General features: G+C 39.0%; 1 protein-coding gene across 1 annotated transcript in view; it reads right to left on the reverse strand.

Moving 5' to 3' along the window:
- The window catches only part of WDR49 (WD repeat domain 49), a 102,964-nt gene extending 88,700 nt beyond the window's left edge, over window positions 1-14,264 (reverse strand). The window contains 1 exon segment of the mRNA XM_024741892.1: window positions 14,097-14,264. Coding sequence (XP_024597660.1) covers window positions 14,097-14,264 — 168 coding nt within the window.
- Window positions 14,265-15,215: the final 951 nt, after the last annotated feature.

Below are 15,215 nucleotides of genomic sequence, written 5' to 3' on the forward strand. Positions count from 1 at the left end.
ACAAAATACCTTTGTTTGAGAAAATTTCTTGAGACTTCTATTTAGTTAGAAAGTGAAACCTGAGGCCCATGAAAGACCAAGATCAAGAAAGCAAAAGGTTCAAGCTGCTCTAAAGGAGAGAAGAAGAATTTGGTATTTGTTTTTGTTGTTTGTTTAAGCAGACAGGAAGAGAATAGTGTCAGAAAGGGCAGGTGGACAGGATGGGAGACAACAAGAGAGCAGACGGTGACGTGGCAATAAAGGGCCATTGAGAAAATCCCGTAGGCAACACAGCCATTGATAAAATATAGATATGAATACTTGTTAGTTTTTCATGAACCTCCCTCCATGTGGCTTCAAGCCACTAAGATACAGCCCCCCACACACACACACATATGCACACACCCTTAATCTCCTCCTCAGCTCTTCTGCTGAAGAACTGGGCCTCCCATGCACCTACGGTCACCTAATCTATGATATAGGAGGCAAGAATATACAATGGAGAAAAGACAGTCTCTTCAATAAGTGGTGCTGGGAAAACTGGACAGCTACATGTAAAAGAATGAAATTAGAACACTCCCTAACACCATATACAAAAATAAACTCAGAATGGATTCGAGACCTAAATGTAAGGCCAGACACTATAAAACTCTTCGAGGAAAACATAGGGAGAACACTCTTTGACATAAATCACAGCAAGACCTTTTTTGACCCACCTCCTAGAATAATGAAATGGGACCTAATGAAACTTAAAAGCTTTTGCACCGCAAAGGAAACCATAAATAAGATGAAAAGACAGCCCTCAGAATGGGAGAAAATATTTGCAAATGAAGCAACTGACAAGGGACTAATCTCCAAAATATACAAACAGCTCATGCAGCTCAACATCAAAAAACAAACAACCCCATCAAAAAATGGGCAGAAGACCTAAATAGACATTTCTCCTAATAAGACAATACAGATGGCCAAGAGGCGCATGAAAAGATACTCAACATCACTAATTATTAGAGAAATGCAAATCAAAACTACAATGAGGTATCACCTCACACCAGTCAGAATGGTCATCGTCAAAAAATCTACAAACAATAAATGCTGGAAAGGGTATGGAGAAAAGGGAACCCTCCTACACTGTTGGTGGGAATGTAAATTGATACAGCCACTATGGAGAACAGTATGGAAGTTCCTTAACAAACTAAAAATAGAACTACCATACGACCCAGCAATCCCACTACTGGGCATATACCCGGAGAAAACCATAATTCAAAAGGATACACGCACCCCAATGTTCAGCGCAGCACTATTTACAATAGCCAGGTCATGCAAGCAACGTAAATGTCCATCAACAGAGGAATGGATAAAGAAGATGTGGTACATATATACAACGGAATATTACTCAGCCATAAGAAGGAATGAAATAGTGCCATTTGTAGAGACGTGGATGGAACTAGAGACTGTCATACAGAGTGAAGTAAGTCAGAAAGAGAAAAACAAGTATTGTATAATATCACTTATACGTGGAGTCTAGAAAAATGGTGCAGATGACTTATTGGCAGCAAAGCAGAAATAGAGACATAGATGTAGAGAACAAACATATGGATACCAAGGTGGGGGGGAAGGCGGGGGTGGGATGAACTGGGAGATTGGGATTGACATATATACACTATTGATACTGTGTATAAAATAGATAACTAATGAGAACCTGTTGTATAGCACAGGGAACTCTATTCAGTGCTCTGTGGCGACCTAAATGGGAAGGAAATCCAAAAAGGAGGGGATATACATTTACGTATAGCTGATTCACTTTGCTGTACAGCAGAAACTAACACAACATTGTAAAGCAACTCTACTCCAATAAAAATATTTTTTTTTAAACTCATCAAACTGAAAAAAAAAAAAGAATCTGGCCTTTATGACAGGCTGCTTTGGGGGTTTTTCCTTCCCCAGAACTTTATAGTAGTCTAGTCATACCACATCAATGGTGGGAGAAGCTCCAGTATTTTTTCTGGCAGCATTTACCAGTGTCTGTTCACTGACCAAAGTCCACAGTTGTTTAAGGTTGACTGTTATGCAGAAGCTCTGCCAGAAAGCAAGGAAGTGATAAAAGATTGATGGAAACATGTAAAAAGGATGCAGGAGCTGGCTTGAAGGGGCTCACACTGTCCAAACTTTGGCAATTTCAGTATCAGAAAGAATAATGATGGTAATAGATAGTAATGCATTGAATAGAATAAATGAATCCACGAGTCTGTAGTAACACCCAAGATACAGACAGACAGACAGACAATAGAAGGAAGAGAGAAAAGGGAGTGAGAAAGAGGAAGCCTCTTTATTACAGAGGAATGCTACATTGAGAATAAACAAGGATCAAAAGAATTTAAAAGTCACCATTTTCCAAGCCTATGTAGTCATTGTTTCAAGCAAAGATCATCAATTAATGCTTAAACTAATGGGTGAAAGGTATTGAAGAATACTATAACACAATATCATAGTACCACGCCACAGGTACCTTTAAAAGGTAGAACTCTAGTGGACCCACTTTATCAAGCGATCCAACTTATACCATCACCAGTAATGAGACAAACTGACATGCTGTGCCTCTGGTGTCATTCAAGAGGTGGACATAACATTTCTTACTTAGTATCCTTTCCAAAAATGGTGAACCTAAATCTAACAGTGAAGAATCAATAAGAAAATCCAGATTGTGAGATGTTCTAGACATCTGACATGACCCTTCAAAAATATCTATGTCATGATAGATGTGAAAAAGTAAGAGAATGCTTCTAGACTAAAGGAAACTAAAGGAAATGTGTGATCCTGGAAAGGATCTATAATTAAAAAAAAAAAAAAACATGAAAGACATTACCAGGGCAAACAGGGATATTTTAATACACACATTTTTATTAGGTAATATATGAAGTTAAATTTCCTGGGTAAGATAATTTCATTGTTGTTATTTAGAAGAAGACCCTTGTTCCTAGGAGATATATTTTGAGTTAATTGGGGCAAACTATCATCATGCCTGAAATAACTTTTAAATGACTGAGGTAAAACCGTGTGCTATGTTCTGAATATTCGTGTCCCCCCAAAATTCACAAGTTGAAACCTTAATGCCCCATGTGTTGATATTAGGAGGTGGGACCATTGGGAAGTGATAAGTTATGAAGATGGAGCCCTTATAGATGGAATTAGTGCTCTTATAAAAGAGACCTCAGAGAGCTCCCTAGCCCCTTCCACCATGTGAAGACACAACAAGAAGTCTACAGCCTGGGAGTGGGCCCTCACCCACCCAAGCTGGTACCCTGATCTCAGACTCCCAGCCTCCAGAACTGTGAGAAATAAGTTTCTGTTGTTTATAAGCTACCCAGGAAGCAAAATATTAACAATTGCTGAATCTGGGTGGAGGGTATATATTCACTGCACTTGTCTTTCCATTTTCAAATTTCTGTAGGTTTGATATTTTTCAAAATAAAAAGTTCAAGGAGAAAAAAAACAATACTCATTTCTCTTCCTGTGTTCCCCAACTCAATGTATGTTACCGCCTTAATACACTCAATTGATCAACGAGTTCTGTGCACCATCACTCCCGCATCTCTCCACTAATCTCTGCTGTGCAGGCAGGCCATTGTACCAGCCCTCTAAGTGGCCTCTCCGCCTCCTTTTGGTCCTGCTCCCACCTCCACCCCCCCGAACCATTTCAAAAACTACAGCCTTAGTGATCATATCCAAAATGTCAATCCCATCATGTCATTCCCATGATTAAAACATGTCAGGGGCTCCGTACAGTCCCCCAATATCTGCCTCTTTATTTGTGTGTGTGTGTGTGTGTGTGTATCTCTTCTTCTTTATCCATTCATCTATTGATGTAGGTTGCTTCCACATATTGACTATTATAAATAATGCTGAAATGAACCTAAGGGTGCATACATTTTTTTCAATTTTATTTTATTTATTTTTTATACAACAGGTTCTTACTAGCTATCTATTTTATACATATTAGTGTATATATGTCAATCCCAATCTCCCAATTCATCCCACCACCACCACCACCACCCACTTCCCCCCTTGGTGTCCATACATTTGTTCTCTACATCTGTGTCTCTATTTCTGCCTTGCAAACCTGTTCATCTGTACCATTTTTCTAGATCCCACATACATGCGTTAATATACGATATTTGTTTTTCTCTTTCTGACTTACTTCACTCTGTATGACAGTCTCTAGGTCCACCCACGTCTCTACAAATGACCCAATTTCGTTCCTTTTTATGGCTGAGTAATACTCCATTGTATATATGTACCACATCTTCTTTATCTGCCCGTCTCTTTAACACAGCTCTCTAAGGCCCTCTAGATGGTTCTGGCTTGATGCTCCAGCCTTATCTTTCCTTCCTTTCCCCTTTGCAGATGAGTTTTCTGACTTCTTCAAAAAGCATCGTACTGCTTCTGCTCAAGCAAACTTTGTACTTCCCGTCCTCTTTCTAGAAAACTACTCTCCCAAGCCCCATTTACCTGCCTGAGTGATGCTCTTCTGTCAGATGGCAGCCTGGATGTTACTTCCTCCAGGAAGCCTCCCCGGAGTCCCCTCCCCAATGTGAGCTATGTGCTCCCCCAGCATTGCTCTCTCCTCAGAGCACTGAGTGATTACACAATAACTCCAAGTTTATTTGTCAATATAGCTCTCCGTGAGGGAAGGTCTGGGTCTAGGCAGTTTTCAACTTCCAAAGGGTAAACATTCAATAAATATCTGTTGTAAGAATCAGTAAATGAATGAATGTATTGTTAATATTCTCATCTATATTGTAGAAGTGGTGCTCATCTGTTTTACCAATAATAGCCAGGTTGGGGAGGGGGTCAGAGTAGTGAACAATGGTCAAGTTATAGAATCATACTGTGTAAAATAATGTTGGAAGATGAGAAATAAATTTGAGTAAAGTTTAGCGTTGTTCACTAAGAGAAAAGAGACAAAAATGGACATCAGACCACTTTGGGTGATGTTCTGGTTTTGCCAACGACTCAAATGGACAAATCCCTTCATTTGGATTTTTGTTTCCTCACCTGAGAAATAAAGGCAACAATGCCTCTCTATAGTCTCTCTCTTAATGCTAAAGTTCAATGAAAGGAAGGGGATGGAGAAAACTACTTCATAGAGAGACAAAGTATGTATAAAAGGTGCTGCTTTTAAATTCAGCATCATTAGACCATACGTTTAGAAAATAGTAGCACCGAGTCTTTAGGCTATTAAGATATACTGACACTTTAATAACATTTACCTTTGCATTGAATTATGGTATAGATAAGGAGTCCACAAAGCCATTTGCCATACCTTACCCTGCTACAAGCACAGTTCTATTTTCCCATAATTGAGACCTTGACACACAAGGTCTCAATTATGGAAAATACACACATTTTCATTTTAGAATATGATTACGCACTGTTCTGCAATTTTCTTTTTTTCACTGGACAGTAAATCTTGGCAATCTTATGTCTTCCCTATTCTTTTTAATAGCGGAGTAGTAGAAGTATACCATAATTCATTTATCCATTAATTTATTGATGAATATTTGGGGTGTTTTAAATACTCCATTTTATTGACAATATTACAATGAATATTTTTATACAAATCTTATTTCTGTACCTGTCATAATTTATTTAGGATAGCTTGTAGAATTGGAATTGCTGGTTCAAAAAGTATGCATTTGATACATTTTACATTTGATATATTCCAGAAAATTGCCTACCAAAAAAGCCTTCACAATTTACAATCTTAGTAATAGTGTTCATTTCCCTGATTCTTTGCCAACGGTAAACATTATTGATCGTTTTAATCTTTGCCAAGTTGATGAATGAAGAAGGATGTCTTCTTTTTTGATTAAAGTTTCAAATCCAGCTCCTAGTGAGTTGGAGTATCTTTTCACATGATTAGCAGCTATTTATGTGGCACTCTCCCTTGAATGCACAAAATAAAATATGGAATATATATTATATGTAAAATACACTGTATGTAAAATAAAGCTACATGTAATATGTGTACATGCATATATGGGTAGAAATGAATGAAAAATACACTAGAAGTATGCAATGTTAAGAGTAGTTACCCAGGGTACTGTAGTTGCTAAGGGTAAGTCATGGTAAGAGGAGACTTTCATGTGTAACTTTGATTTTGTACAATGAAAATAATGTATTCTTTATCTTTTAATAATAAAAGAACTGTTAAATAAATAGGAATCATAAAAATTGTATATGACTGCACCCCTTTTTTCTGTTTGTTTGTTTCTCCTTCCTCAACTTCCAGGAAATAACCCTGCTTCTTTATTTATGGTATGGACTCCAGTTGTTTCTCTACCCTCTTGAAGGATTCCCCTAAGATCCTGTCTTAGACACTCTGCTCTTTCCTCAAGATAATCTCATTTGCACCCAGGGTCGCCACGCTCTGGGGTCTCACACCGATTTCTCCCTGCCTGCCTGATCCTTCTACATGGCTCTGCTTGTACTTAATCAGAGCATCTGCAATTAGAGAAAGAAAAGAACACACAGGAGCTATGAAGAGAGAAAACAGGAACAGGATAAGGTGCTAACCCAGCCTGGGTAGTGAGAGAAGACTTTCTGGGATGGTGGTATTTAAACATGAAGTATGAGTAGGAGTTGCCTGGAGACTGGGGGGAGGGAAGCGGGAATATTCCAACGTGAGGCACCAGCATTTGATAGGTCCTAAAACAGGAATACTGTTAAAGCATGCAAGTAACTAAAATACCACCAGCATGAACAATTTGGGTAATGTGCCAGTGTCAGATAACTTTGTGACTGACTTGTTGGAACCATAAATCCAGACTGAATACCAGTGGCGACGGGAGGGGACCTTGAAGGAGGAGGTAAGGATTCCCTTGAAAGAAATAGATGTTCCCATTCTTTACAGCCCTAGGAAAGTGGAGAGATAGGTCTTAGACTAAAGTAAAGGAAAATATTTTCTGGTATCTCTGGGGCCAATAATCAGTTTGGTCTCCAGGCTCTAAGGAATGAGCAGTCTGGTATATTTCCAGGGGGATTAAGTCGCTGAAAGTAGCCCCTTGGCCATATAAATGTGGCCAGAAGTGAGGAAGGGGAACAAGTTAGAAGGATACCAAGAGAAAGGTCTGACACAGCCTTATCCAATAGGACTTTCTGTGATGAAGAAAATCTTCTGTTATCTGCACTATCGGATGTGATGCCTACAAGCTACATGAGCCTCCGGAATACTTTAGATGTGGCTGGTGCTTGTGAGTAACTGAATTTTTTATTTTATTAAATTCTAACTTTATTTCATTTTAATTTAAATAGCCACATGTGGCCCATGGCCACCATATTGGACAGATCTGGAGGAAGACCAGTGTGACAACCTGGCCTCGGGGGTGTTGAGAGAATTAGGGAGGGAGAAAATGGGAGGCGATGGAGTAGAGGAAAACCGTGTCCCTGGAAGTCCTCAGCAGAGAATGCTGGCGCCCAGAGAATCAATACCTCACAAAATGCTTATCCATAACATGGTGGTAAGACGTGACGAGGGAAGAAAAGACCCAAGGGATTCGTGTCTGAGCAAGCATGAGGCAGAGCTTCAGGCAAAGGTCAGAAATCAACAAGAGACAATTCAGAGGATTCCTATTTCTAGGAACAAAGTTGGTGGGGTCTCGTCTCATCATTGGGTGTGCTATACTTGTCAACACAGGACAAACGTGAAATCAAAATGGCACAAATTATAGTTCTCCAGTTGTCTTTCTTCGTGTTCCTTCTTTAATTTTCAGGAAATTACAAAGGTAGGCTGTGCCCTAGGTCTAAAGGTCTGGCTAAGTTGATATACTACAAATGAATAGCAATAGGGATCTTTGCTTTCTTTCTTTCTCCTTTATGACCAGTTTCTTGGTTGCCTTCTCTGCTTCAGTCCTGGCCAAAGCTTAAGGTTAAAATATCTGTCCCCCAAAAGCACTCTTCACCACCCTCTCTGACCAAGATTAATTTTTATAAGCACCTGTTATGAAAGCACACAGAGAAATTAGAAAAGGCATGAAGCCGTTAGAACCTGTCACAAAATTTACCACAAAGGCAGCAGTGTTCAGGAAGACCGATTTTTCGTATGTGTTGACAAAGAACTTCACTTGCTTGTGCTTTGGTGATGGCATCGTTTGTTAACCTCACCCATGAACTCTAGCAACTCGGACAAAACCACCAAAGAATTCCTCTGTCGTTTCCAGTTGTGCCAGCTGCAGGGCTGTTGGATTTGTCTTCACGCTATTACCTTAGTGCTGAGGAGGGGTGCCAGCAGGGTTCACTGATTTTCTACTGCCATCCAAAATAGGTTTTTTGGATTCCACTAAGGGAGTTGGGGCGAGAAATGCTCTGCCCTGCTGCCTTTGTTCAGCAGGTGATGGATTGACTGAGCTTGCTGAATGTACTTTGCACTATGGAATAAAGTTATAGATTAAGCTTTACCTGTTTACTTTCTCTCAAGCCTCCATTGAATGCCTTTAGAAAGGAAAAAATAATAATAAAAAAGCAATGAGTTATTCCTATCTTTCCCTTTTATTCTTCCACCCTTCTCTGCATTGATTTTATTGTAGGAAGTGTTGATTATTTGCTGATTGTACATTAATTCCAAGTTACCAAGGCACAGTGCCTGTGTGCTGCTAACTTGACATGCTCGTTTTGTTAATGAAGTCCTTATCCTATTGGATTCCTATTCCTTAGAGCAAATCTCAAAGGGAGATTGCCTGGTGGCCAGTGGTAGCCATGCCATACAATGGGCTGGGAAGTTGGCAATCTACCACAGAACCCTGGCTCTGCCCCATGGGACAACTCAATTAAATATCTTTGAGCTTTATTCTCCTTATGTGTAAATGGGAAATAAAAATATCTGCCCTGCCTACATTTCAGGCTGGTGAGAGGATCAAATAACACGATACCTACAGAAGTGTTTTATAAAATCTTATTGAACTTCAAAGATATTAAACTTTTATTCATCATTTTTACCTCCACTGATTTCTAGAAAGAGTTTTAGTTCAGTTACAATAGAAGGTACATAGGCAGTTGGACCATTAAAGCAAAGATAAAACAGCAAGGATCATATAATGAAAACAGAAGATAATTGTTCCAGAAAAATCTATGTTAAGAATAGTTGTATCAGTTGAACACTGAATTTAGCTTTGAACTTCCTGGCAGCTAAGGCGAAACACAAAACACCATTAGGCACACGACTTTCCTTAATCTATGAAATAAGTACGCTGGTTTATTAGGAGAGATGGAAATTTTCCTACCATTCACTCTAAGGATTGTGGGTGAGACTGTTTTCCGGGCACGCGCCTGCCTACGCTTTCCAGATGGCCTTGCAATTGGGACGGGAACCTGGCCCACAGAACCTTTCCCCATGTGCTCCTTCATGCTCTTTCCGCATGACTAGCTTGACATATGGCCATTGTGGAAGGAGGAAGATGGAAGGAGCCTGGGGACCAGAATCCCTACTTGGAGCTGCCTGCCTATTAGAAATATCTGCTCTCTATATGAGCAAGAAATAAGTCTTTATCATGAATGTGCTATTATATGTTTTACACAGTTTGCACACCCTATAAAAATAAAGATTTTCTAATTTTGGAACTTTATTGGATTCCATAATATACAGTTTTTAACTATCAGTCTTACCTTAAAAATATATTTTTTAAATGATCTTCATGGGCTGTCTCATATTTTGACAGAGGCAAGCAAAATCTAACAGTTCTGAGGAAAGGGAATGAAACAAAGATGGGTGATTTTATTTATGTGTTTGGAATGGTGATGTCTGGGGTAGAAAAGAAAGAAGCAAGAGGTAAGAATAGTTCTGGAACATGAGCCATAGCCAGGAAGGCCTGTCCATTTGGGTAACTTAATAGTGAAGATACAGTGAGCAATGAGAAGGCGGGTCCCTAATGAACTGGGAGAATCCTGACAGTTCGGAAAGAAGGATAAATAATGGAAAGGTGGGAATCTGATTGTCTGTATATTTTTTTTCAATCTCATAGCCTTTTAATAGATTAGCCCCACCTCACTTTAAAAATACAGACCAACACTGTCACCACCAAGCAGGTTCCTCATTTCTCCTTCTCATTCCTGGGAGAGGTAAGGATGGAAGGGGTGGGGCAGGAGGTCTTGGGGTTTTTTGGGGGGGTTAATATGATTTATTTAATTGTAAATGTATGTAATTAAATTTTTTGTAACAGTTACTGTCTGTATTCCCTTAGAGTCTAGCCTGCCCAGCAGGGCATCAGAACTCTCATCTTTGTCCTGTTGGTACAAGGAAGCGTTGTTCATAGGCCCTACTGCAGACAGGAATCTTGGGAATTTTATAAAGACAGTCAAGCATGAAGATATCACACATTCTGTGGATTTAATCATTTATTATACCTTAAGCACAATTTTCAGACCTGCAAAAGTGCCTTCTGAATTTCTCTGGTCTTTTTAGATTGTCAGCACAAGTGTGTTGTGTTTAGATTCCATTCAGCTCCCCAAGACAAGTTTGTTCAGAGAACCTTCCCCTAACATCTCTGGGGACTTCCTGTTAGGATTTTTATTCTTCCTTTCTCACACTGAACTGTCCTGGCCCTTCCTACTTTAAGCAGAAATAGTTCACCTTTTACATGCGGTTTAGGAGATTTCATTTCAAGCTATTTAACCTAAAGATTTAGTAGGACTTCAGCAAACGGCAGCATGAAGTAGACAGGGTAGGGCCAGGCCATGGCTCTGGGCCAGAAAGAATGTACCAGGAGGTGATACAGACACAGTTGCTGACAGAGGCAGGTCAGGACCCAGTCCAGTGAGTCCAGCAGTATAGGCAAACTAGATACAGGCCAAATAGGCAACAAGGCTTCCAAGATCAAAGAGCAGACTGTCCTGACATGAAGTGGTCAACAATGGAGAAATAAAGAAAAGAAATATTCAGGAACCTACATAGCCAAAGTCTTGGAAGAAAGTCAGTATACATCAAGTCTCAATGCGGCTTTTCCAAAATTCCATTTCCCTTGGACCATAATTTCTATTTCTCAGAATTCCTATAAAATTAGCAAATCACAGCCATCCTTCCTCACACAGTAACTGACTTCTGAAGTATCTAAGAAAATGTAAAATATGTTTGACATTAAAACAATATGAATATCCAGAGACCACATCATTTCTCTAAGCATTACAAGTGCTACAGGAAAGTTTAAGTAACAAGCATTTTACAATTCTATGAATAATACAAGTTTCATTCCCTGCGAGCTGATATATAACTTTTTGGGCACCATCACTTGAAAGAAAAAGAAATCCACAAGTTACTTTTCTAGTACTTCTATCCAGATAACTCCTTTGTTCTAAAGAAGGGGTTCAAGACATCACCTAAAATCTTTCACATGCTAATAGAATATGAAGACATGGAAAGATGATGCTTTTGTACTCTTCTATGTGAATTTGTGTCTTTGCAAACATTGCTTCCATTTCCTACCCCAATTAAAAGGAATGTAAAAGCATAGTTGTGAGTGTTATTCAAAGCTTAATTTTTTTTTAGGAAATGCATGAGTTAAAATTAAGAGAATGTTAAAGACCATATTGTTCAACCTCTACTCACTGAACATATAATATCTATGTTAATTGAGCACTTTTTCTGTGTCAAGCACTCTTTCGAGTGCTTTCCGGATAATACCCCATTTAATCCTCACAACAACCCTATTATTTGCACGTTAGAAACAAAGGAAACTGAGGCTCAGAGAGATTAAGCAATTTGCACAAAGTCTCATTGTTGGTGGCAAAACTGGGACTCAAATCCAAGAAGTCTGACCCCTGACTCTTATACACTAAGTGATTCTGACTCATATACCATCATGCAATAAACATAAGCATTACTCACTTCATTGCTAAATGTTACTACTAAGATTTATATGGTATGTAATATCTCATTTGGAAACATATGTGAAACATTGACTACAGGAAGACTCAGCTTCCCATTTTTCAATAAAGCATTACTACTGCTATTTAAAGACATGGACTTTACCTACTGTCTGAAAACTCTTCAGCCCCAAATAAGCAATCTGGGTACAAAAAACAAAATAGGAGATGAAAGGATCCAGTGCCAGAATCGTGGCATTCCAAGAGCATGTCTTTAGTGACTGGACTACAAATCACTGACTTTGGGGTTCTGTGTTGCAGGACAGCCCCTGAGGGCAATTTTTCTTTTCACAACAGTCTACACCTGTGGCCTGTGGGCCCAACGCTCATGGCAGATGGAAGAGAGTCCACAGAAATCATCTAGTATATGATTCTTCTCTAGGTGTCCATGCTGTGTGTGGAAACGGTGTTGTCTCAAGGGCCTACCTTTTATTCCCGGTTGTACATTTGCCATTGGATCGTTCCATTCTGTCTGTTGAATCTGGTAAAAATCGATGGACTTCATTTTTTCTTGAAGTATGCCTGCAAAGCTCAATTTTTTAAAAAAATTACATTTTTAAAAAAGATTGTAATTAGATTGTCTAGATTCATGCAAGCCCTGAATAGCAATTTCTTTCTCCCTTTTGGTCCATCAGTGGTACCTGCTGTTCCAACTGGTTAATTTCAAAATAAGTGATCCAGCCTTTGAAACATTTAAAGTTAAAAAAATATATATCTTGAGATCCAACTTTCCTATTTCACTGGGTTCACTCCAGACTAATTGGTAATTTGAAAAGAACACCCACCCCTAACCTTTTATAGCAGTTTCACTTTCTAACACATTGACTTTATACAGTTGACCCTCCTAATAGACCCTAGAGTTCAACTTTGTGTTCTTAACACCAGAAAAAAACTGCCACATTTCTGCTCATTCCAGAGTCAAAGCTGTCATAGTCTGCTGTTACGTTTTTCTGAATGTCCTCAAGCTGTCAAAATGTTTGCTATGTCTATCAAAACATGCCAGATTCATCTGGGGCATTGGACATGAGCATCACTAAAACCTTTCAGACAAATGGGTTTGGATGAACTGCAAATACCTGAAGATTAAAATGAGAAAAGTGTAGGGCAGAGCATGTCTTTGCTACTAAATATGATAGATTCTATTAAAAAGAAATGATTGATACTATTGGGACATTCTCAACACAGGTAAAATTTAACTTGTTATACAAAACAGGGTATAGTAGAGTATTTCAGTTGTTAGGAACTCTTTCTTTTTTGGATAGGTAAAGATTAAAATTTGTGCCAACTATAGGCCAATATAAAGGTGAGATTTCATCATGCTTTATTAAGTTCAAGGTGGTATTCCCAAACATTGTATGTCTGTTTCGAATTAATATGACATTCTCAAGCACCCCAGAGGACATTCTGAAGCCCTGAGATCATATTTTAGCAACTGTAATGCAGCAGGAAGGATGGAGGGTCATGTCTACCTAAATTCCACAGCACGGAAGAGCACTTCTTCCTATCAGTATGAGAAGCTAAGAATCATTTTGATATATGCTGTTCATTAGGCATAAATGCAGAATTCAAAATTAAGATAGAGAGAAGGAACTTATTCATTTACAGTTAAAATTCCTATGGTAATTAAAATTTTTTTAATTTTGTTTTCATTGGCATTGCTCCAATATTTGCAAAAAGAGTGGCAGACTGGTCCCTCCCATGGGATCTGGGACAATGAAGTGCCACAATCTGCTTTGAAAAGGAGCTGCGTCGCTGGGGTGACGCAGGGGAGAATGTTTGCACACCGGGAAGTGGCTATTTGCATTTCCAGAGGGATACTTCCATGTTACCTGCAAGGACAGTTATTATTGGGAGCCACCCTAGAGATCTGGCTTCCCCCTGTCACCGTCGTAACTTTCTGTTTTCCAAAAATATGTTGATCTCTAAGAAAAAAATTTGTCCAAGAATTCATTTTCCTTCCTGGATGGTAATGATATTCAACAGCAGCAATTTCAGACTAAATAATATTATTTGTCCCGAAGAATTGAGGGGTAAAGTTACTCTGGTGTTAAATCCAGGTCTGACCAATTCTTTTCAGTTCCCTGTTTTAACCATTAAATATATTTAAAAAAAAAAAAAAAACTTTTAAGAGAGAAATCTCTTTCTGTTTCATCCTGGTCTCCTTCATAAGCAACTCAAAGTCTCCAGGAAATAAGATTAACGCTTACCTCAAAGGCTCTTTGTATTTGGACAAAGTCGCCCAGGCTGAGTTGGTTTTCAAGCAGGGCTATGCAGGCATGTTCCTCTGCAGTTTCACCTTGTGAAATTCTCTCTGGGTTCTCTGGCCCGGGTTGGGATCCTTCGTTCAACTCAAGGGTAGCATTCTGGCAACTCATAATGGCTTTACCTCTTTTTAACAGCCGTCAACTCTCTAAGTATTTTTCTTTTTCTTTTTCTTTTCCTTCAACAGGTGCCTTTGAAAAGAAACAACTTAGCAATCGAATTCCAGAATCAAAGTACATTTCAAGGTACTCAATTAGGAGGCAAAAAGTTCAAGCCCGGAGGTAGGGAATGAAAGCTCCCAGCCCCCACACTTCCTTAATTCCACAGTTGTTTATTTTCAAAACCCACTGTTGAATTGTTTTAAAACATCCCCTCCTTATACTCTGTTTAACCTGGCTTGATTTAAAAAAGTGTAAAAGCTTCCCCTGTGTTTATAGCAACTGACACAGAATGCAACATCTAATACTCATTTTAAATGCATTAGAAAAGCAATTTCTCAAAATCTCTTTGGCTAACCTTGCTTCTATTCACGTTGTGGTTTTAAAGTCCATTTTCTTGTGTGGAGGCGTGAGGTAACACAGCTGCAAGGTTTCCGCCCCAGTGAAGCCCTTGCCTCTGAAGGCCACCTTCCCAGCAATGTGGCCTTGTTTGTTTCATCCCTCCCTGCTGCATTTGTGTGCTTCCTGGCAAGCAACATAAAGCCCTTCACCTCCCCAACTAATGAATGACCTGAAGGTTAGAATATACAGTGTAAACATTGAGGCTTTTTTAAAGGGCAATTCAGCCACTCATTTTTTATTAAATTTCAGCCCTGCATTATTTAATGACAACTTTTATAAATACATTTTCTATGAAGCCTGTTAGGTATTATGAAACAAGATGATTAGCCAAAGAAAAGAGCAATGAATTTAGGAATGTTACATTTTCCATATAAAAAAATGTTTCATTCTTATTTAATAAGAATCCATTCCTATATTCTCTTTGTCTTAGTTTCTATGTATATAAAATGGGGATGGTTTAGCATAGGCTTCCAATTCATTGAAAGTACGTGGGGGGGGGGGGGC

The sequence above is a fragment of the Neophocaena asiaeorientalis genome, unplaced genomic scaffold, assembly GCF_003031525.2.
Source record: "Neophocaena asiaeorientalis asiaeorientalis breed wild unplaced genomic scaffold, Neophocaena_asiaeorientalis_V1.1 scaffold211, whole genome shotgun sequence".
In the NCBI taxonomy this organism is placed as follows: domain Eukaryota; kingdom Metazoa; phylum Chordata; class Mammalia; order Artiodactyla; family Phocoenidae; genus Neophocaena; species Neophocaena asiaeorientalis.